At 40.2% G+C, this 23,556-nt stretch overlaps 1 protein-coding gene across 1 annotated transcript in view; it reads right to left on the reverse strand.

Annotated features, from left to right (window-relative positions):
* Positions 1–23,556, reverse strand: part of Grin2b (glutamate ionotropic receptor NMDA type subunit 2B) — a 438,155-nt gene that overhangs the window by 299,770 nt on the left and 114,829 nt on the right. The window contains exon 2 of the mRNA XM_004626083.1: positions 10,846–11,274. Coding sequence (XP_004626140.1) covers positions 10,846–11,256 — 411 coding nt within the window. The 5' untranslated portion in view covers positions 11,257–11,274. The remainder of the gene's footprint in view (positions 1–10,845; positions 11,275–23,556) is intronic.

The raw sequence follows: 23,556 nt of genomic DNA on the forward strand, positions 1-23,556 counted from the left end.
CAGCGAGACGCTGGTGTTCCTCCTGTTGACTGTGATGTGCACATTGGTCTCGTGGGGTTGTGCTACCAAGTTCCCATAGGTTGAGTGACTTAAAACAATAGAAATGTATTTTCTCATAGTCCTGGTGTCCAGAAGCCTCAGATCAAGATGTGGGCAGGGTCTTGCTTCTTTTAAGGACATAAGGGATATTGTTTAATGCCTCATCCGGGTTCAGGTGGCTCTTGACTTGTGGTTCAGAAGCTCTCACTTCTCCTCTCTTCACACAGCCTTCTAATCAGTGCCTGTGTCTTCCCTTCTTCTGTCTCTTGGAAAGACTTTTGTCATTGAATTTAGGGGATATCCAAATAATTCAAAATGATCTCATTATGAGATGCTTAAGTACATTTGCAAAGGCCCTTTTTCCAAATATAGTAATGTCATATTTATGGTTTCCATTGGTTAGAACACAGATATATCTTTCTGAAGGTCACCATTCAACTCATTGCAATGCATATAGAGTGCACAGTTTGATGAGTGCTGTTTTAAATAAAGTTAGCTGTTGCGATACATCAGACTCTATGGTATGTCCTAGGAACACAAAATTAGTAAAGCATGGTCCAGTCCCACCATATAGCAATTAAGATAGACACAGAAACAACACCAATTATAACAGTGCATAAAAGGGCATACCTGAAACACAAAGAAAGAACTGGTAAATTCTATGAAGATGGTCCAAGAAAAAGGTTGAAGTGGATGTGGCCTGACTTCTCCTGGAAAGTGAAGTGCTGGACAAATGTATTAGTCACTTTCTACTTACAGAACAAAATACTCAACTTGGGAAACTTAAAGAAGAAGAGGTTTATTTGACTCACAATTTCAAAGGATTCAGTCCATGGTTGTTGGCTCTAAAACAAAATAGCATCACAGAAGGGCGCAATAAGGAAAATCTGCTCAGCCCATGGCAGTCAGGAATCAGAGAAAGGAAGATTCAGGGATAAGACTAAACCCTTCCAGGTCACACACCCAGTGACTCACCTTTTGCAATCAGGACCCATCCCTACAAGAGCACCCTCAATTAATGAACTTCATCAGTGGATGAGTCCACTGGTAAGTATAACACCCCTGTGATATAATCACTTTCCAAAACCCTTCTTTCTGAGCACATAAGGCTTTGGGGAAACATTTTAAATTTAAACTATAAAAACAAAGAAGAGGATAGTCTCAGGAGTGGGGTTTGCACAAACAAAGGCACAGAGATGTAAACCAGCCAGAACCATTCAAGGAGCAGTGAATAGTTTAGCAGGGTTTGACGATGCAGTTCAAGGTTAAAGAGGTAAAGCAAAATCCTGGGGAGGCATCCTGGGACCTGATCAAAGAAGACATCATATTCCAAGCTGAGAGGAAGCAGGGCAGCTGTTTTAAAGGAAAATGTAACCATCAGATTTGAGTCTCTAAAGAATCCCAGGTGAGCTTCAACGTGGCTATGCACAGAGTGTGGACACACACCACAGAGATTCTAAAATGTGGAGCTAATAAAGCTTAGCTACTGCTTGAGAAAAGGGTACGGCCCTAGACTGATAACTACTTCCTTCCCAGAACTCTCTTGGTTTCCATATTACCTGTCTTTCCTTGTTCTCTTACTATTTCCCTAGTAATATTGTCTTGTTTCTTACTGTCTCAGCCTGTTCTAACCTTCAGCTGGTGGTTCACTCCAGGGTCTGCCTCTGAGCCACCTCCATGTTCATTCCCCTGGGACTCTGAGTCATCTCACCCATCCTCATGATTCCAACTACCTAACGTTATAGATAAATAGATAATAGTAACCTACACCAACAGAATAATCTGTATGCCTAGTTCAAATGACGCTCTTTACCTCCAATATCAAATCCAATTGTTCACTAAATATTTCCACTTATAGGGTCTGGAGAGATACCTGAGCAGTCTAAGTGCCTTCCTGGCAAGCACAAGGTCCCAAATTTGATCTCCAGAGCCCCGGGCATGCTGTGCAAGTCCCCTAAACCAGGCATGGTGGTGCACGCCTGTAATCCAGAGCTGGGGAGGCTGAGACAGGAGGATCACTATGAGTCTGAACTGGGTAGCAAGGCCCTGTATCAACAACAATAACAACAATAAACTAATAAATAGTTCCATCTATAGAGTCCCCCTATCCTGTTTAATTCATTCTCATTTGTACTGTCACCAAATCTATGACAAATCTAATTACTCTTAGCATAATTTTTTAGATTAATGCTAAAAAGGTCAATAGTGTTCACTGCAGCAGAAATTCAAGAATAACTTGGCAACCCATTGAATTTGGCATTTTGAAGAAAATGAGAGATAAAAGTGGAAAAGTGTATTTGTGGACTACTTTTTAAGCATCTGAACTGGAAGGGGAAAATGATGATCAGGGAAAAGTTTTATATTTGCTTGTTTATTTTTTTTGAAATTTTATTTATTTATTTATTTATTTGGTATAGAGTCTCACTACACAGCTCAGATTCGTAGTGAGTCCTTTTGTCTCAGTCTCCCTAGCACTGGGATCGTGGGTGTGCACCACCACTCCTGGTTTTGGTGGCCAGCACGGTGTGTTTGGATTTCTGCAGCCAGCACAGCATGAGGGGCCAGGGATCAAACCCAGATCCTTATGCTTTCTAGGCAGGCACTTAGACCACTAAGCTATCTCCCCAGCCCCTGCTAGTTTATTGATTTTTTCAATGCAGGTATAGTTAATATTTGGGATAAGATTATTCTTGACTATGGAGTACCAATACATATTGCAGGACACTCAACAATGCCTGCTCTTTGAGTTTTAAGTGATTTGTGATACACACAAATAAATACACATGCACACACACAATTATCAAATTGTCACTTTGACAATTAAAAGTCCTTATTTCCAAAGATTTCCTAAGAATCCCTAAAAAGGAAAATGCCAGTAAGAAGGGATAAATTAATAATTACAGAGAAAAAAGTAATAACTGATTACTCAAGATGCTTGGACAGGATGCACTGAGAAGATCAGAACAAGGAAACAAACATCGGATTAGATGTGAGCCTGGAGAAACAAGCAGTGTCTTTGTTTTGAACTCTCAGGTTGTTGCTTATGTTTGCTGAGAGACACTGCCAAAGCCTTTCCCATCTCTATCTTCCTGCCATCCTCTCTGACAATCTGAAGAGAGTTGATCCTTTAGAACTTGTTTGGAGTCTTGAGATCAGGATTGGATCATTTATTTCTTCCTTCCTTGGTTATAGGCATGCCAAAAACTAGGGCAACAGCAATTCCCACCATAACAAAGAACTCAAGAAAAACCCCACACATCCATCCATCAGCCCCGACATTCCCGCAACCCTGACCCACATCAGCAGTCTCTGTCTGCAAGTTGCATCTTCTGAGAAGCCAGAAAACACCAACTTGAGGAAGCCACTAGGAGAAAAATCACTATGTGAAAGTTTTGGGAAATGTAGTTAATCTCTTTGAATTGCAATTTTTGCCTTTGAAAGAATGGAGACAAAATATATGTCTCACCAATTCAATGAAAACCTAAAATCACATATGTGAAGTGACTAGCTTGTACAGGTGACTAGCTCAAAACCTGACAAAAATAAATGCCAACAATGTAATCTCTCTCAGCATAACTACATGATGATTTAAGATAACCAGGTCTTCTTTGTCAATGTAAAATAGAGTTATGGCAGGAAACTTTTCTTATTCTCAGAAAAGCAGACTAAAAATAGCCTTTAATGTTACTATCCAGCATTCTGAATAACTGTACAAAGTCAAACTATCATTTTGACTGAAATGTAGGTTTAGCATATAGGAATAAGGCAAAAAAAAAAGATAAAACCCAAAAGTCTCAGAAAAAGGAATAAAAATATACTTAGCATGCAGAAACCTTAATCTAGAATTTTTTTCTGCACTATTAGTGTAACCTACTAGAAACTGGCTGGTGCTGTGCAGAAAAGTAACTGTCCTCTCATATCTACATCACATTGCTCCTTCCTACCTAATATCTTTAGTATTTCATCCATCTACTAATTTTTTATTATTTATCAACATTTTTGAATCTATAATTGATCATGAATTCAAACACTTTCATTCTGCCAAGCCTTTTTAAAAAAGTCTTGATTTGTCTTTATTGTTACTATCTTATGCGTATCAGTTTATGGAGATGACTGAATGCCTTTGAAAATCTGGAAAAGTTCTGATCATGCCACCATCACCATGATTCTGATCATGAATCACCATGCAAACGGAATCTCTGGAGCTGCTGCCCATCCACCAGGTCTAAGAGAAGGGTATAAACATCTCCAGCCCTTCTCTTTGTAGGAGAAATCAGGATTTCTCTTTCTTCAAAGGCAAAGTCTTACAAAGATAGTCTTGTGTGGCTTCCTTGGTTCACAAGACTCACTGCCCACTACGAGCTGGGTGTTGGTTTTGTCCCCATTTGGATCTTAGGAGGCTCAGCAACCTTCTCACATAGAGCGAAGGTGCCAAGACTGAGAGTAAAGTGAAAACAGCCCAACGCCACTGGCTCCCAAGCCTGCATTCTGTCCTGGTTGTGTCCTCTTACACACACACCATGATTTTCCTGGAGGAGTCTGAGGAGCCATGCCCATGTGCTACTTTCTAGAACCACACACCTTTATTTCTGTATGTGTTAATGCAATTTTTAGGCCTTCCATTTTTACATCATTAAAACTGTAGATGAACTCCAAGTGGCCAGTTTCCTTAGAGCTCAATTTTAGAAGAGGAGGGCTGACCAACTAGGAGCACATTCCATACGCATGTGGATGACCTGGAAAGCACACGTGCTTCTGGCCTGTGTCACTGCTGCTTATAAGAACTGTCTACTGATTATAAGGCTCAAGGCAAACTGTAGTAGAATAAACTGATCCCTAAGCAGGCAAATCTATCCTGGATTTTTCCCTTACTTCCTCAGTGAATCAACTGGGCAAAAATTTTAAAATCATGTATACCTGGGTTCAGATTCTAGCTCTATTATTGTTGTAGCCATATGACTTTGACCAAGGTACGCAAACTTTCTGACTTAGTTTCTACATTAATAAGAGAGAACACTACTTTTTACCACACAGGAGCACTTAAAAAATAGGATACTTAACACAAGGTTGGCCTACTCTACTATTTTCCTTCTTTTCTTACCTTTATATTGAACTCTCTCTTCCATGCAAGGTGGCAACACTAGAGTTTGCTTATAAAGTATTTTTTCCAAGGAATACTATATCAAAGGCAAGCAAAAGCAAAGTATCAAATCAGGAGACATCAGAAATTCAGCAAGAAGAACAGGGATGAGATGTAACTACCACAGAGGTTATCACATTGGTTTCAAGATGATGTTGGATATGGTAATTCACATCCACAAATGGAAAGCAGTCGTGCCACACACTACTTCTCCCCTCTCCAAATGAAGTGCTATTAGTCCAGGAAAGTGGTGTAGGAAGTAGGAGAAAAGAGGGGATAAGATGGGGCCATGAAAGAAGACGGACCATCTTCCCAAACCCAGTTATAGTACAAAATGTGGTTTTCTGCCCAGAAAATGAGCGTACTCTTCAAAACACCATTTTCTAATGAAGCAGTTTAGAAAAGAATCACAGCAACAGACTCCACGCTAAGGATGTCTGTGCAGGTCCTTTAATGAGGACGCGGCACAGATGCATGGCTTAACCACAGTCCTTCACTCTGATTAACCCATTTCCAGAGTCCAATCCTGGCCCAGCATGCCATTTTCTCTTCCTTTTTTGCAGCACTAGGTCATGTCTTGCAGCCTCTTGCTTGATTCATCTTTCATTTCCCTTCTCACCTCCTGTCCCAGCCATCTGCATTTGGTCCTGGTGCCAGTGACAGAACAATTGTCAGGGACTCTCACTTCCTACCACCAATCCCTATTTTCCTCACCTACAGAGCCTGTTTGCACAGTGCTGTTCTAACATTTTCTACATATTTTATTCCATCTTATCTTCAAAATGTTGTAAATTGGGTAGGATGAAAACAAAAATTATGTCTTACAAACCATACTTGGAGTATCATGTAGCTTAAGTGATCTGATTGCCCAAATTTCTAAAGCTCATCAGAATGGAGATTAAAACTTCAGAGTTACAATTCTTAGCTCAGTATCTCATGAGGCAAAACTGTATAATAGAAAGCATGGGCTTCAAGACAAGTATTTCTGGGATTTGAATCCCAGTCCCATTGCTAATTATGAGCTGTGATCTCCTGCATTAGTTACTTAACCTCTCTGAGTTAAACTGTGAAAATCCAAGAAAGATTTCAGCAGATGAAGAAAGAATATGCCTAGAAAGAAATGGAAATACATCTAGTTCTAGTTCATTACTTGGGTTTCAATGGGGATCCTAAATCCAGGATCTCAGAGAGAATAAAAGCAATTATTACAGGACAAAATAAAATAGGTTCTTAATACTCAGGTGGGGAACTGCCAAAAAGCACCTCATGCATCTTTAATGATTTTCTCCATGGTGACTGTAAATAGTCTCCTATTACAAGCACCCCTCCGCTCTTTTTAGTTACAGCTTTCCTTTATGTAAATGTGTCATTTTTGACTGTGGCAAGTTTTACACTCTAATGAGCTTCAGTTTCTATGCTGGGACAAGACCAAGTCCTCAGCCCCAAAATTCAAACCCCTTTTTGAGACTCTGGGTTGTTCTCCAATCCAGACCCAACCCACCACTATCTGTGGCTCCATGCAGTTCTCACTCTTTGCCTGTGCCACGAGGGAGATCTCACTTGCTCCAAACTGCTCCACATAACCTCCTTCCCCGGCAGTGTGCTATGCTGGCCACTTCATGAGGCACTTGTCATGTATTATCTCAGCACTTAATCCTCAGCAACCCAACAACAGCTTCACATTATTCCTACTATGCAGCCAGGAACCAAGACTATGTGTAAGGAGTTGGTGGTCCGCACAGAACTACGCATCTAGGAAGTGAAGTTTGAAACCAGCTCTGCCTCTGGTTTGGAGCCCTTAGACAGTCTCTATTCTCTCCTGTACTCTTCTCTGCCACAGTATCATGTATATTTCTTCATCAAGAAAGCAGAGTACCAATTAATGCTTTTACTGATTAATTAGCATATACAAAAAAGTGAACACACGCTATGTGACCAGACGCTGAAGTGCTGAACGGTGTCTCCATTATCGTATCAAAAGTCTCTTACAATAGTGCCATCTTCTCTACATTAAAAACTCTTTCAAAAGCAGGACTTCATCCCTGTAATGCAATCTGTGACAAGAGCACTTAATAAGTGGGTTTTATTCTAAACAAACTAACGACAAAAAAGAAATTTTAATGAAGTGGCAATTACCTGTCTCTGAAAAGGAGGAAGTGAAATGGAAGATTTATTTATCACCCTTCAGATAGTCATTGTAAGTCTCAAACACAGCCTAGTTATCTCCACCTTCAAAAGCTTGTCCCATTGATGCATTGTGGATTAATAGCTGCCAACCTGTATGTCCCCATTCTGTGTTTACAAATCGTGGTGTGCCACTAGTTTCTTTTAGCTCGCTGCAAAAAAAAAAGCTTTGTGCTAATATTGTTTGGACAAGATACCATGCCTATATCTTCCTGAAAAACTACTATGAAGACAATAATATACAATATATTAATTATTGTAACTCTCCTATTAATTTATTTTGAAACTCCATTTTATTGTTTTTTTTCTTTTTCTTTTTAAAGAAAACCAAATCATAGTCATCATATATAAAAATACATTTTTATTTTAAAAAAAACTGGTCTTAGATTTTGAATAGGTTGAGTTCTGAAACTTGTTCAAAGCCTTCTCCACGACCTGGGAGACTCTTTTATTCCTTGACCCCCCAGCACCGAGGATTAAGCCCAGGGCCTTGCACAGTTTTGGCAAGGGCTCTAGCACCCGATTTTGCATCCCTAGGACTCATTAAGGGTTTATTTTGAGACAGGCTGTCTGTAAGTTGCCCAGGCAGGCCCTGAATTTGCAATCTTCCTGTCTCAGCTTCCAGAACAGCTGGGATTGTAGGCATGTGGCACCACACCTGCCTGAGGGACTCTTTTTTGGCTTTCATGCAAATTCTTGAATCTATCAATACTCTCCTGCGAGCTCCTGGGAATCTTGGCACTGAGCCCTCCTGGTGCTGGTGACTATGGCTCCTGCTGTATTCCTCCTCTCCAGCCACTGTGCAGGCATCCAACTTACAGGCTGTTAGGATGTCCTTATTTTTCCTCTTGCTGTCTACTTTTTAGAAATTCTTTTCATTGGATCTAAAGTCACTTAAATATGACTTAGATTACTTTAAGGAATCATCCAAAGATCACTGTCCACGTCTTTCTATTAATGGAGACCGGAAAAGATAAGATGGGGCTGGGGATATAGTTCAGCAGCACAGCACCTGCCTGGCCAGTGTGAAGTCATGAGTTCAATTCTTGGTCTCACTTCCCAAAATATGATGAAGTCAAGGACATAGTGTCAATGAGGACAAGAGAAAGGGAGAGGTAACCAGAGTGGGAGTCTCATTACAGGGATCTGGAAGAACCATCACTGGATTCAGTTCTGCCTTTTGCATCCAGAAGTAACACCCAGTGAACCCTCTGTGGGATTGCTTTATGCCTAGGCATTGTGCCATGTCACATTCTTGTCAGTCCCCTCCCGTGGTGAGATTTTTGTATTGCTTGATTATGAATCAATTTTCATTCACATGACATCTCCCACAATGTCACATAATAAAGGAAAAAGGAGAAAGTAGATAGGTACTTAAGACCTGTGAATTCAGGTCTCATTTTCTTAAGGAGCGATAGTACATGAACTTTCCAGCCAGCAGCAAGTGTGAAAAAATGTTGCTATCACTTTCAATATATTATTCTAGATGCATTATTTAACCACCTAGATCCTCAGTTTCCCCAACTGTAAGAAGCAGATCAAATAATATTTTAGCTCATGAAAGGACAGAGTATGGGAACTCTCTTAAGTCACCTAGATTAGTCAAGAGAATAACCCTTCACATGGGCTGTGTTTAAGCTCATATTCTTGTATTAATGTTAGAAATTTGTAAGAGAGATCAGAAAGATACCTTCAACCAGTTTAGGGATAATCTTTCCTACTGGGAGGAAATAAAACAGATTTACAATACCCCATGTTTTTAAAATATCATTTTTACTTCTACTACTCTCAAAAGAAGAATGCATTTATTTAGGATTTAAATATTTGACCGTTATCTATATCAACATTACTTCGATGCAACACTATGTTTGATAAATTCCCACTAGTGAAATAAACTATGATTTACTAAGCATAATAATATTTTAGAGAAATAGCTACCTGAAGCAAAAATCATAGGATTTTGCCTCAGCCAGTACACTTTTCATTTAGAGTTTATCCCTCGTCCCATAGATGGGGCTACTTATACTGCTAGTTACCTCCAACACCTGCATGTATTCACGTGGATGAAAGATCATGTTTCGTGTATGATTCTGCCTTGTTTTTTAAAAATTATTAATTTTTGATGTGTATAATGACCACATTCATCATAGGGAGTTTGTACTTGTACATAATATTACTTATTATTATTATTTTTTCCCATTACCCTCCCTTTCCTTCAATCCTTCACACTTTGATCCTGATCATTTCTGGACTGAAGGCAGGAAAGCTGAACCATGAGCTAATCACCTCTGCCTGCCGCCGACAGAGGGCGACAGCGGACGCGCAAGGCTCTTCTGGCCTCCGCCAAGCGAAGGCAATGGGTAGACTCCCAAGTGAATGCTCTTGGTATCTGCGGAGGTTTGGAGATGTCAATGGACATCATTAACCCCACAGCATGTCTTTTATGTACAGCACTAAAGGTGGTTTTGAAAGTGATAATGAAAAGTTTAAGATACCAATGCTAAGGAGGGACAATTTTAAAAATACAAAATGATACAAGTGAAAAAACGTAGCACTTAGGGTGAAATGAATCATTTTAAGATATAAATGGCTGAGAGGACAATACGTATGTGAGAAGTGTTGCACCCACTAATCAATAAAGCACGGAAAAATAATGAATGACTAAAAATGCAAAAGCAAAACAACACACTTCCTCTGTAGTTGGAGGCTAAGCACTAATTCCAGATGATAATTAGTCTGTCAAGAGATGATCAAACATTAAGGCACAAAAGATCAAGAGTAAGTTTTGGCTTTAAGGCAGTGATTCTTAACCCTAACTGCAGGCCAGGGTCACCTAGGAAGTTTTTCAGAATCCTGGAGCCCAGAGCTAATAACCAGGGTATCTGGGAACAGGAAACAGACCTCAGTGGTAGTGACTGCTCTTCAGGTGAGGCCAACATGCAGCCAAGGCTGAGGACCATCGCTTCAAATCTAAGCATGAGGAAAAGGTGGTTGTGACGGCTCCAGGGATTCCAACCCATTTCCGTGCCCAGGGCAGTGTGAGTGATATGTGGGTACTGTCCCTTCCCATGACGTTTGTGTCTCTGTGGAAGCAATTCCCTGCCTTTTTATTTTCACAAAATCATTATGGTGGGGAGGAAAAAAGCAGGCCTTATTTTAAAATACTGAAGTGGTGATTTTCACACAACTCTTTGAAGAAAACACATCAAAACCACAAGTGTCAACATCTTGGAGTAACTTCAGCAGGTCCATTTACAAACAAACAAAAAAACACCACTGGTTCTAAACTATAGAAGCATCTATATACCAGCTTCTTTCTCTGACTTTCATCTCAGAACAATTTGGCTGATCCACTCGCTCAATGCATCCCAGTTAATTTCTATTTTTAACAGCCCACTTTTGCCCAAAAACAAACGCATGTATCATTTGATGCCCAACACCCGCCCCCCCCCCCACGCTCTTCTTGCTCGGCCCCCTTTTACCTTGTCTGCCATGATCATGGAGGAGCCCCCGTGGATGCCCAGGATGGGCGTGAGAGTCTGAGCGGAAATGAAATCAAGGATCTGGGCGATGGCTTCCTGGTCTGTATCATCAGCAAACACCACACCCTGGATCTTCCGGTCAGACATGAGATCGCAGATGCGGGTGATGATACTCTTTGGGTCGGTCTCATTCATGGCTACCAGCTCCACTCGGGGCACCACGGAGAGATGGTGGAAATCATCTTTCTCGTGGGCATCCTTGATGGCCACCTCGTCTGAAGTGCCCACGAGGATGACAGCAATGCCAATGCTGGGGGGGCTCTTCTGAGACCTGGCTCTGCTGCCAGACACGACCAGCACGGCCAACACCAACCAGAACTTGGGAGAACAGCACTCTGCTCTGGGCTTCATCTTTAGCTTGTCGACTCCCTGAAAGGACAAAAAGAGAGCGTGGTTAAAATATGATGCACACTACACAACCGGTCTTTGAAGAGGTTGAACAGTGCAATTCAAGGGCCCTATTTTCTTCTACTGATTATCAAACCCACCTTCCGACAGTTATCCCAGTCTCTAAGCTCTCTCTGCTCTTTGCTCAGCAGAATAAGAGGAAAAGAAACTTTCAAAGGCCTCAGATATCTTTGAGCAAAACAATAAGTAATTCTATTGCAATGGACAGGGACACGCAAGGAAAAGGGGACACAAGTATCCCAGGCGCTCGCGCTTCGTGCACGTGCACAGCAGTCTGCAGGCGGGGCCATGCTGTTGCTGGTGACCCCGGCACTGTGGTTAGAATCCATCCTCCAGCTGCTCCTGGCCACATGAGCAGCAAATTGGGCTCATCAGGGGCCAGCACCAGAGCATGGCCTGGATGAGCTGTGCACGGGAGCCTCCGAGGCAGAGGCCCCTCACTCTCGCTGCTTCCCCTTTGTGTTTGCCTCTCAAAGGACAAGAGCTAACAAAAGCTTTAGCAACACTCTTAGTGCCCTATCCCTAAAATACTAAATTATAAGAACATTTGATATAAGGGCAGTATTTTCCAGTGATCCTTACAATTGATCCTTATGAAGAGCCGGCCAGATAGCTCAGCAGACTAAAGCACCTGCTTAGGCAGAGCACAGTGGCCGGGTTCAGTCCCCAGTGTGCAGCGCTGGCCCTGCCCCTCAGGCACACTGAGGCAGCGATTGAGACTGGGTGTGATGGTGTGCCTGTAGTCCGAGCATTCAGGAGGCTGAAAACAGGACAATCACTACGAGTCTGATCTACATGGTGAGACCCTATAGACCCTGTAGACACTGTCCTAAAATATGAAAGAAAGAAAGAAAGAAAGAAAGAAAGAAAGAAAGAAAGAAAGAAAGAAAGAAAAAAGAAAAGAAAGAAAGAAAGAAAGAAAGAAAGAAAGAAAGAAAGAAAGAAGAAAGAAAATGATCCTAATGAAAGTCTAGTGGGGAAAGATAAGAATGTCATCACCCCTTTTCATAGATGTTGATGCCAAGTTTCAAACAAACTTATTGGCCTATTCAAAACCAGAAGAATATTAAGCAAAACCAAACTTGAACCCAGAGCTTTTGACTTTTGAAAAAAGAGTTCAATTTTTCTGATGGGATCTCATAATAGTCCAAAATTACTGACTACATATTGGCATACATCTTACCACTCTTTCTTTACAAAGAATTCCTGCTTTTTGACTTCTACACATGATCCTAAATCTTATACTGTACAGTAGATCAAAAACACAGAGCTCTGCAGCATGTAAGCATTGGTCATTTCTCTTTATGTTTCCCATCATTCTCTAAAAATCATTCTTATTTTAATAGACTGAGTCCTGCATTTGTTGCTTTGTTTTAAATAGTGATTTATTATACACTTGTTTTGTGATACTGTCTCAGGTGCCTCTTACATGTAATCTCCTTGGTCCTTGTGGAAACCCTGTAAATTATTTTATGTTATTTTATTTGCAGTACCAGGGGTTGAACTTGGGACTGTGTGCTTGTCAGGCAGGTGCTTATGCCACTGAGCTACCTCCCTGGCCCAATATTTTATTCCCATTTCTCAAATACAGAAACTAAAGCTCAAAATAATTATGTAATTGCTCAAAGTCAGAATGCCAAGATAGAAACAAAGCATTCTTGTATAGTAAGGGAGTATGCTACAAACTACATTTAGATCCAGAATCAGAAATTCTTCTTCTGTGAAACAGAGAGCAAGAAACCAAGGATGAAGATACTCCTGAATAAACCCTGTTTATTTGAAAAAATAAAGAAGTGAGATATTAGGCAGGTGAAAAAAAGTGAGAATCTGGCTAACAAAAAGAAAAAATGAAAATGAGGGTGTTAAATAAAGATAATCAAGTATTAACGCCGAGGACACTGACCACAAAGGGCATTAATAATTCGGGAGTAAGATGATGGGGACATTTTGTGGATGAAGAAGCACAAAATCCAATCCAGCTCTTGGCACAAAGCATCTTGGAACCCTTGCTGTTGTAGTCATCCTTCACCACTGCCAAGAAGTAGACCTGTATCGATTGCTCTGTCTCGCTCTTGCGAATAGACAGACCAGTAGCTGGGTGGAGTGAGTCTAAGCAAAGGTGACTCCTGTCCATTTCCAAGTCCCCATTTCACCATGTGGAAAGTAAATAACTCCAAGAGCCCTGAAAATTCAGGCTGATGGGATGCACCCATGGAGCAGGAGAACCAAGGCCTATACCCATCCTCCCAGAGTTTAAAGAAAAGCAACAGTATCGATACAGTTGAGCAGACCAAATAGTCAGAGGAAAAGAGTTAAAAGGCGAAAGATTTATATGATCTGAAGAGAAACCAGAGTACTGAAAAGAGTTAAATTCACACCACAAAGAGCTGAGGATTGGTTCTTCAGGAGAATCAAAAGATTTAGAATTTGGCAAAACTAGCAGCTAACTTCATTTCAGTGGGATGCTAATCCTACAGTTACAAGTCCCTAAATTAGATTCCTTCACATTCACATTTAAAAGTGATCCTGTCTGCCATGACAGTTTATTAACTTTAATGCACTCTGCACGCTCCCACTTTGAGGTTTTATTGACTCCCTTAAAATATCTTCTGTGTTTCTCTAATGCTTTTCACACAATGAATTACACTTGGTTATGCAGTGGCTAGCATGGCACTCAAAGAATAAACTTGAGTTTTACCAAGCATCTCTTTTATACTCAGGGTGAAGCAAAGGACTTTACAGGGCAATACATGATGAGAGATATCAGTCAAAAAGGTACTGTGAGACAAAGAAGAAGGTGCTTTGAATACAGACTCAATTTCAGACAGCAGAAAAGGGATGGTTAAGAGAAAGCATGCAGTCCAAGAGAAGCCAAGTAGTGCTGCTCCTTTCCTCGGCTGGACCACAAGTCTTAATGCACCTGTTCTATAAGACTGATGCCCCTCTGTATCACTGCATTTCATCCTCCCTCAGTAGAGATGAACATTGCTTCCTTTGAGCTCACATTTAATCCTGTATGTGTCTATCGAACAGTACTGGCATATTACATGATTATGCATCTGACTGTCTTACGTGGTTGATCAACTCCTCGTGGGCAGTTTATTAGAATTATATGATCGTGTGTCTGCCTATCTCAACTGGCAGGTAGTATCCTCATTAAGAAGTAAGCATCTTCTTAATTCAGGCAGCATTTATTTAGGAAGCATCTGCTACCATCAAGATATTGTTTTTGGTGCAGAGAATGCAACAGATGAGGGCACTAGCCTGCAGGGCTCTAGTTTTTCAGAAGATGCAGACACATAAGGAATACCCTGTCTTATTTCTTGGGACCTAGTAGTATACCATATACAACAAATGGAGATTTATTCAATAAAAGTGATCCAATATTCAGTTGCTACAGCTAGGTTAGACCATATATAAAACTGCTGACATTGGGCCATTTTTATCTATAATAGCTCAACCTACTATGTGTCAGGCACTGTTATTGCCACGTAATTTTCTTCCATTATTTGGCCTCAATTAAACATCATAGGTCATAATTTTTTCTTATATTACAAATGAAGAAATTGATCTGAGAGGTTAAGTACACAATCAAGAACATATAAACAGGGCCAGCCAGATAGCTCAGTGGACTAAAGCACTTGCTTGGGCAGGCTCAGTGACTAGGGTTCGATCCCCAGCATGTCATTCTGGCTCTGCCCCTGGGGCATGCTGAGATGGCTATTGAGACTAGGCATGGTAGAGCGCACCTGTAATCCCAGCACTTCGGAAACTAAAAATAGAGAATCACTATGAGTCTGATCTAGTAGTGAGACCCTGTAGACCTTGTACCAAATACATTAAAAAACTCATAGCAAATAGAGGGTTGTATCAAATTTCAAATCCACACTTGCTGGACTCAAATTTTTTTTCTTTTTTCATTATGGGGCCACTTTTCAGTAAGAGTAGATAAATGAATGAGCAGATAATGAGCAAAGGAAATCACCAACCTAAAATTTCAACCAGGCTCACACTAACCAAGTACCTAAGGAGGGACAAGTCACCTAATTACTGACTCTATTTCGTCATGGGTGAAATCAGGATAATATAACTAACCTACATAAATGAAAGGTTTTGTGAAGATCAAATGATAATATGTATATGGAAGTCCTTTGAAGAATATAAAATACTGTACGGAAGCAAAGGATGTTACCTTCAAGCTTTTAGAAGCTTTTCTGGCTATTTATGAAAGCACAAAGTGAGCATGTGGGAGGTGGGAGTGAAAGAATGTCAGACCGAGGCTGAGAGGAATGTTAAGAGGAACCTCACAGGGGGCAGCAGCTGCTAGTTTCCTCAGTGATATAACTTCTTCAAAACGATGTCACATTATGGCCTTGGGGTAATAGCGGACTCCACTGACAGCTGGCCGGACACGCAGCATAACTTGAGAGTCATTCGGGCCAGGGTCAGTACTGAGAACCAGTGGAGCTCAGCTTCCCAAATCATGTATGAATGGAAGCACTTGGTGCGAAAAAATAGTCCCAGCGACAGGGCAGAGGATTAAACTGACTGCTGTGCACCGGCTAGGCCCTCTGCTTCCTTAGAGATCAGGCTCAGGGAGCCTTGTTCTCCAGCAAGCAGAAGGCCACAGCTCCCCATATCCATGCATCTAACTGGTCCAAGCTGACTATAGCAGGAAACAGTCTACACATCGCTTCCAGTGGATGCCCAGAGATGCACATCAGGGTGAGAAACTGGGCCAACCCACACGAAGAAAGCTGAGTCCTAGGACTACCTCAACTGGAAGAGGAAATGGGATTTAATAAAGGATTTAAGATCGAGATTCCCAAGCACCATCCTTTAATAGTAGTCAGGATACGAGTGACTCAAGGAAGGACACTGAGGTTGGAATAAGACAGCCAGTGAAATTAGGAATAAAAGTACCAAGAGGTACTTCAGGACTATTTTAGGTCCAATTTCCAAAGCTACAAATAAAGGCAGAAAACTGGAACACGAGCCTTAAACTGTGTCACCTTAAGTGAGCATGGGGAAACCAAGAATTTCAGGTAGATAAGTCAAGTGAAGTACGTAGGTGTGGCCGTTTGGAGGTCACTGGGAGAACAGTTATCAAAGTTTTAATATCAGGACAAAACAAAATTCAGAAGTAAAAACATCCAAATGGACAATGAGGGATGTCACACACTGGTACCAAGAAGATATAATAGTCATGAACATATCTAAATTTAAAAATATAGGTTTGACATATTTATTTCAAATTTCCACCATGGGGAAGCATAAATTTAGCAAAGAAAATATCTAATTAACGGAGACATAAAGGATTTTTTATAGCAAAGAATGAGTTATAAGAGTAAACTAATACAGATACTTAGAAAAACCTATATTACAAAGAATACACATTCTAAGCAGCTGAAAAATATTAAATGTATAAAATAGCATCAATAATTTGTAAAAGTCAAAATGATCATCATTTTCTAGTAACAACATTAAATTAGAAATAAATCCTTAAAAGTAGCTTTAAAATATCACATACACAAAATTTAAAAACAAACACTTATCATTAAATAAATCCAAGGTTAAAGAGACAGTCATAGGAAAACTAACAAATCTTTTGACATACTAACAAAACAACTACTAAATATTAAGATTTCTAGATCACATTTAAAGTAGTTTAAAGAAAACTGTGCCTTTAGATGCACAGGATTAATAAAATAGAAAATAAAAGAAAATAAAACAGGATTAATTATAATTACATTTTCACTTACTACACATTTAACAGAGTCAACTCTAAGATGGAAGAAAGTGAATGAATTAAACACAAGACAAAGAAAAGAAATCTAATTCTATTTGGTTTTTGTATTTTTTAAGGAAGGGTCTACTACAGGGTGTTCAGGGTCTCACTACTAGATCAGACCCTTAGTGATTCTCCTGTTTTCAGCCTTCCAAGTGCTGGGATTACAGCCGGGCACCACCACACGCAGTCTTAATTGCTGGCTTAGCGAGCCCCAGGGGTGGGAGCAAGGCTTGCACTGTAGGCCCGGAACTCCTGGTCCCTGCACCTGCTTGCAGGTCATTTAATCCGCTGAGCTATTTGGTCAGCCCTAAGAAATCTACTTCTTTAAAAGACATAGACAAAGTTCTGACAAGAACAACCAGGGAAAAATAGATAAACTTCAAGTTGAATGTATAACTAAAAGGACAAAATTTTTAAATAAAGCAAGAATATTATGAAAATCAGTTGCTTTAAATTGAGTATATAATATTTTTAAATAACCAATGGAAAGCAGGCAAAAGAACATAGAAAGTATGCACATAATAACCATGAAAGACAGTAAAATGGCATCCAAACCCCAGCCCTAATCTGACAACATTGCCTCCTTCCTTACTCCTGTACATTCCACTGTCCACACTGAAATCTCAAAAGTCGTGAGATGTGTTCTCGGCAGTGCACCCAGCCCTGGACTCTGCTCCTGGGGATCCCACTACTACCTGATCACCCCTTCCAGCTCTGCAGCATTAGATCAGCCCTTCCAAATTTAGAACTTAGTGAAACAAACAAATAAGAGGAAGGGAATAAGAGAGGGGATGGGAGGATGTAAGGATCAGTAGTCGGGGGATAAATAGGAGCAAAATATAAGTGCTGAAACCCTTTCCCCAAATGTGGAATCAGTGGGGAGCATGGGGCAAGGGGGATGATGAGAGATATAATCATCAAAGCATGCCATGTTCATACTCAAGTGTACTGAAATAGACCCACTAATCTGTAAAATCAGTAAGAAAAAGAATGGAAAACGGCAGGGGGGAACCAGTACAAATAGTTTCATTGCTAGATCGGATAGGTTGAACAAACTTAAGGAAGAAATGAGCCTTGATCATTCAAGTTAAGAAAATAGAATAAGAAGGAAAGTTTGGTTATAAATCCAGGTAAAAAATTAATATAATAAAAGATTATCATAAATCTTTTTTGCCTATGAACATATAAGCAAATTTAAAGTTCCTAAGCAAAATATTAGTTAACCAAGAGACACAGAGTACATTTTAAAATAATAATGATCAACATGTCTTATATCATAAATGCACAGATAACTGACCTTTGGAATATATGTATCAAAATAATTCACCGTGTTATAGAAATAAAGGAAATATTACATGAATAATCTCAAAAATCAATAAAATGAATTTAATTAATGGAAAGTCCCATTCAAAACAGAAGTGATAAAATGTTTTTTTTAAGAAAAACTTCTTTGATAATAGAAAATAGAGATTCTCACTCTTTACTTGACAAAGTAACATACCAAAACTTTTATCTCATGCCCTTTGGTGTTCAGAAAATGCCAGGCTAATTTTATTATGCTATTGGAAATTCTGATAAAAATAAAATCAAGGAAACAAATGTTTTAAGAATAAGAGGGAAAACAAAGTATCATTGTATGAAGACAATGCAGTTATCCACACAAAAAAACAAACAAACAGAATTTAAGAATTACTTGAATTAATATAGTTCAGCAAGGTTTCTACATAAATGACACTCTTCGGAAAGATCAATACCCTTTTAATAACCTACCAAACAATGTAATATTCATAAGAGCAAAATCAGCTATAAACTATTTTAGAATTAACAAAGAAAGGTCTTAACAAGACCTCCACAGAGAAAATTTTAAAACTGTCTTACAGGAGTTGAAAGAAGATATACACATCTGAACCAAGAATGAAAGTGAGCCACGAACCGAAAAGTATGGTTCACTCAACTTGGCAAGAGAAATCCTAAATAACTTTTTCCTTGTCATATTTTTTTAGTCTAAGAACCAAGTCAATTCTGGCTTTTAAGGCCTACCGAGGATGCACATGTGTTAACTAGCAATCTGAAGCAGGCTGTGTGGGCAACACAAAGGCCAAACATTCACTCTGTGATGTCCTTATGAAGTTCAAGGCTAATATCTATTTCCATAATGTGAAATTTAATGGCATCTATTTGTTATATTCTAGACATCTGAAAACCAATTTCAATCTTCTAAATGAATTCAGAGTCTTCTAAACCACTAAATGTCACCCAGATCTGCAGAAACAATGCGTAAAAGTGACAACCCTTTATTTCGGTTGACTTAGGTCTTAACACCCCAGAGCCCTGTGGTCTCTTCCTTTTCACTCCACAATCTCATCCATCCCTGTTTCAGAGATGCTGAGTCCCCTTGACTCTGCTGTCTCTTCAGAGAGGAACAAGCTAAGAAATGTGACAGTGTGGGGAGTGTGGGCAGGAGTGCACCCTTGAAACTAGAGAAGAAAGAAAAGTGTACTGGGACATGCTACAAACATGCCAAATCTATGTTTCATTCGGTAACCTACATGGCAAAAAACAGGGCTCCTTGTTCTTGCTAGGCTATTTATTTACCTAAATAAACTCTTGTGGGCAGCCAGTCTTAAATATAGTTCAACACACCACTGCCCACAACAAGTGATATAAACAGAAAATCAAAGTAAAAAGAGCCTAAGTTAAGTTGCATCTGGAAAAATAGTTGATCAGAGGAGAAGAGAGGGGAAAGGAGGAGGGGAGGGGAGGAGAGGGAGGGGAAGAGATGGGAGAGGAAGAGAGGGGAGAGAGAGGAGAGGACAGGACAGGAGAGGAGAGGGGAGGGGAGGAGAGGGGAGAGAGGGAAGGAGGAGGGGAGGGGAGGAGAGGGAGGGGAAGAGAGGGAGGGGAGGGCCAGGAGGTGAGGAGAGGAGAGATGGAAAGAGGAGAGGGGAGGAGAGGGGAGAGGAGGGGAGGGCAGAAGAGGGGAGGGGAGGGGAGAGGAAGGGAAATAGGGAAGATACAAGTAAAAACTATTCAAACCCTTGACCCAGTGGATGAACCACCAAGTGCTACTGCATCAACCAGGGAAGAGGGCCCTTCCTAAGCTCCTTTGTACCCCAGGAGATGATGCCTTCATCATCGCTAAAGGCAACGCTGATTTTGAATTCATTTGCAAAGATATTTGTACCAGGTCTTTTCTAGGACTTACACCAAATAACAATCCCTTCTTGTTCACATTTGAGCAACCAGATATATCTTCTAAGCTCCTTGTTCTGCCATGCGTCCAGCGGCTAAACCTAGGTGTTTTGTTTTATCTGAGCTGCTCTTGCCTGCTATATGCACAAAAGAAAGTATCACTTCTATTGTCACCCAAGGTCTTGCCACAAAGATTCTACAGATAAGTAATAAAAGATTATGAATCACTTTACTTTTCCCCATTTAATAGAAATTTGTAATATTAGATGATTATCTGTACTCTCCCAGAAGCAATCACTCATGATTTTTTTATTTCCTTTAATATTCTGCCATACCAGACAGTGAAATTGTTCATACTGTCTCTTCTAACATCTGCACACAGTTCTTAATTATAATTAATTTATATGCCTCTAAGGACAGTGTAGGCAGCCCTGCTGAAATCCAAACCTACCTCATCTTGATTATTACCATTTGGCAGCAGATTAGAGCAATTGTGTGTATTGGTTTAACAGCAAAATAGCATTTTCAAATGTTAATAAAAATTATTGGCTTGTTCCTGTTAGGAGGGGAGATGGACAGTGAAAATTGGTGAGATGGTCAGGCAAGAATTACAGTAGCAGGTCAGCAGGACATTTTCAACTGGTAAGAAGGTCAGAGGAAGATATTGGAAGGACAGCAGAAAATGGGGTCAGGGAATGGAACATCAAGCCTACAAGCACCTACTTGGACTAGACTGGTGCTGTGACACACAGCTAGCAAGCCTCTACTAACGTAGCTTTAAACTATGTATACTGAAGAAGGCTATTTCCAATGTCACACACACACACACACACACACACACACACACACACACACACACACAAATGATTTGGTTCATAGCCCAGGCACATTCCAGGTACAACTGTCAGGTCTGTTCTACAAACTATGAGACGAAACATCAATATTAACCATGTTGTGTTGGAGTAAAAACAAAGCAAATCTTTAGGATTAATGGATATGTGTTTAACATTTATTCTTTACTTGCTGTGTGATCTTGAATTATTTTCTTCACCTCTCTGAGTCCCAGTTCCTTCATCTGTAAAATGTGAGCTAACTGCCTTCTTAACGCTACTCTGAAGACTGATTGATAATTTTCCACACGTCTGCAAATGTTTTAGAAGATGGAGCCCAGTACTGACTGGGGTCCAGTGTACAAGGAGCTTTTAGTTAGCAGGTGAGACAGGCAAACAATCACACAGTGAGGACTCACATGGTACTAGCTATAACAGAGCACACTGGTGTGTCTAGGTGTCACCTACCCGACCTGGGAGATCAAGAGGGTAGCACAGCAAGCACTGTGAGATGAGGAAGAAACAGTGGGAAATGAAACTAATTGCCTGAAATTATGAAAACGATGAAATGATAACCGAGGAGGGCCTTCAGATACGAGGAAGAAAGGAAACGCCTAAGTCCGAAGCACTGGCCTTGCACCTTGGCTTTGACACTAACTTATCCTGGGGGGAAAGGAGAGCACACCTTAAATCACTTGAACCTCATTTTTCCTCCTTGTAAAAACGGGATTATTATCCTCACCTCACAGAGTTGTTGTGAATATTAAACAACTTACTTGAAAGCATCTAGCAGATACCTGATATTTATTCATTGAAAGTGACTATACTCTGTTCAGAGGCAGATAAGGAGCTTCTTCTGACTCAAATGACTTATAAAGGAGTCAAAGAGCTCTTTTTTTCCACCTCCCTCTCTAGCTTTAGTGAAATTTCTACTGACCTTAGAAATCAGTTGTTGCTTTTAAAAGTCCCTAAATAATAAATTTTTTTGAGTTTAATAGCAGAATATATTTATTGGGAGAAAGAAAGCTCCTATCCAGGAGAAGGACAGAAGGGGGCCCTGAGGGGTTGGTCCCCTCTAAGTAATAATCTAATACCTGAAACAAACTATTTAAAATAGATTTTTAATTCCAAGGCTGCACAGGACCCACTCCATCCCACCCCACTCCTCCAGCCCCTAAATAGCCACCAAATCTTACGCAAATAATAGAAGCTCTTCAGCCCTATCAAAGCAGTCATCCATTATATTTGGAATGCGTAGCCTTCCCCACTGCTAGGATGAAAAGAAAGATGTCAGCATTAAAAAAAAAAAAAAAAAAAAAAAAAAAAAAAAAACAGAACCCAACTCTCAATACTTTTGCTGGTAAAATGAATTTTCTTGAAAATCCTAATAAAGTGAGCCAGACTATATTCTTATCTATCCCTGGCACTAAGCAAAGTGTCTGGAAATGGTGAGTGCTCAATAAACATTTGTTAATGGTCTTAACAAATGAATTATTATTATTTAATGACTTCCCACTAGCTACCTTCCCTGATTCATACGCACTGTTCTAAGTCCTTTATTTCCCCAGTGGTTATCACTACAGACACCAGCACCATTTCTAGCTTCCTTATAGAGGGATCATTCTGAGGTCAATCCTCTTGGTTGGCAATTGTCTGCATAGCTGCTGTTTATTTGCCTGTGCACATGTATGTGTAAGTCACGGCCTACATGGGTAATAGAGGTATGTGTGTGCAAATCAGCCCTTTCCCTTGGCCCAAGTTCTGCAAGGTTCTGCTGTTGAAACATGACACAAAAATATGACTTAGCCTTTACTGTAGCATTTTGGTTTAAATTTTAAAATCCGGACTGTGGAGATAGCTCATTGGTCTTAGTACCTGTCTAGGCAAGTGCAAGGATCTGAGTTCGATCCCCAGTGTCACATGCAGTGCCAGCACCACCCAAGTGCACTGAGACAGCAACCAAGAACATGGTGGCACATGCCTATAATCCCAGTGCTGGGGAGACTGACACAGGAGGATAACTGCAAGTCCGAGCTGTGGAGTGACACCCTGTACCAAATACATAACATGTAAAAAAATTGTTTTTAATTTAAAAAACACAAATTTTAAAAACCTCTAAGACCATACTTCAAAGACAGTCCTATAGCTGGAAACAGAACTGTACTATGCAAACTGGCTGATTATCAGGCCAACTCTAAATGCAGCTGTACATTCTTAAATACTCAATGCTGGGGCTGATGAGATAGCTCAATGGTCTAAAGCACCAACTTAGGCAGTTGCAGGGGACTGTGGTTTGATCCCCAGCACCACATGCTGCACCAACCCCGCCCTCAGTGTGAGTTAAGCTGTCCCTCCAAAAAAAATACTCAATGCTGTCTTTATTATTCTCACCAATATTAGCTTTTTTTTTCTTCCTTTTTTTTTTTTTTT

The sequence above is a fragment of the Octodon degus genome, unplaced genomic scaffold, assembly GCF_000260255.1.
Source record: "Octodon degus isolate 3935 unplaced genomic scaffold, OctDeg1.0 scaffold00012, whole genome shotgun sequence".
Taxonomy (NCBI): Eukaryota; Metazoa; Chordata; class Mammalia; order Rodentia; family Octodontidae; genus Octodon; species Octodon degus.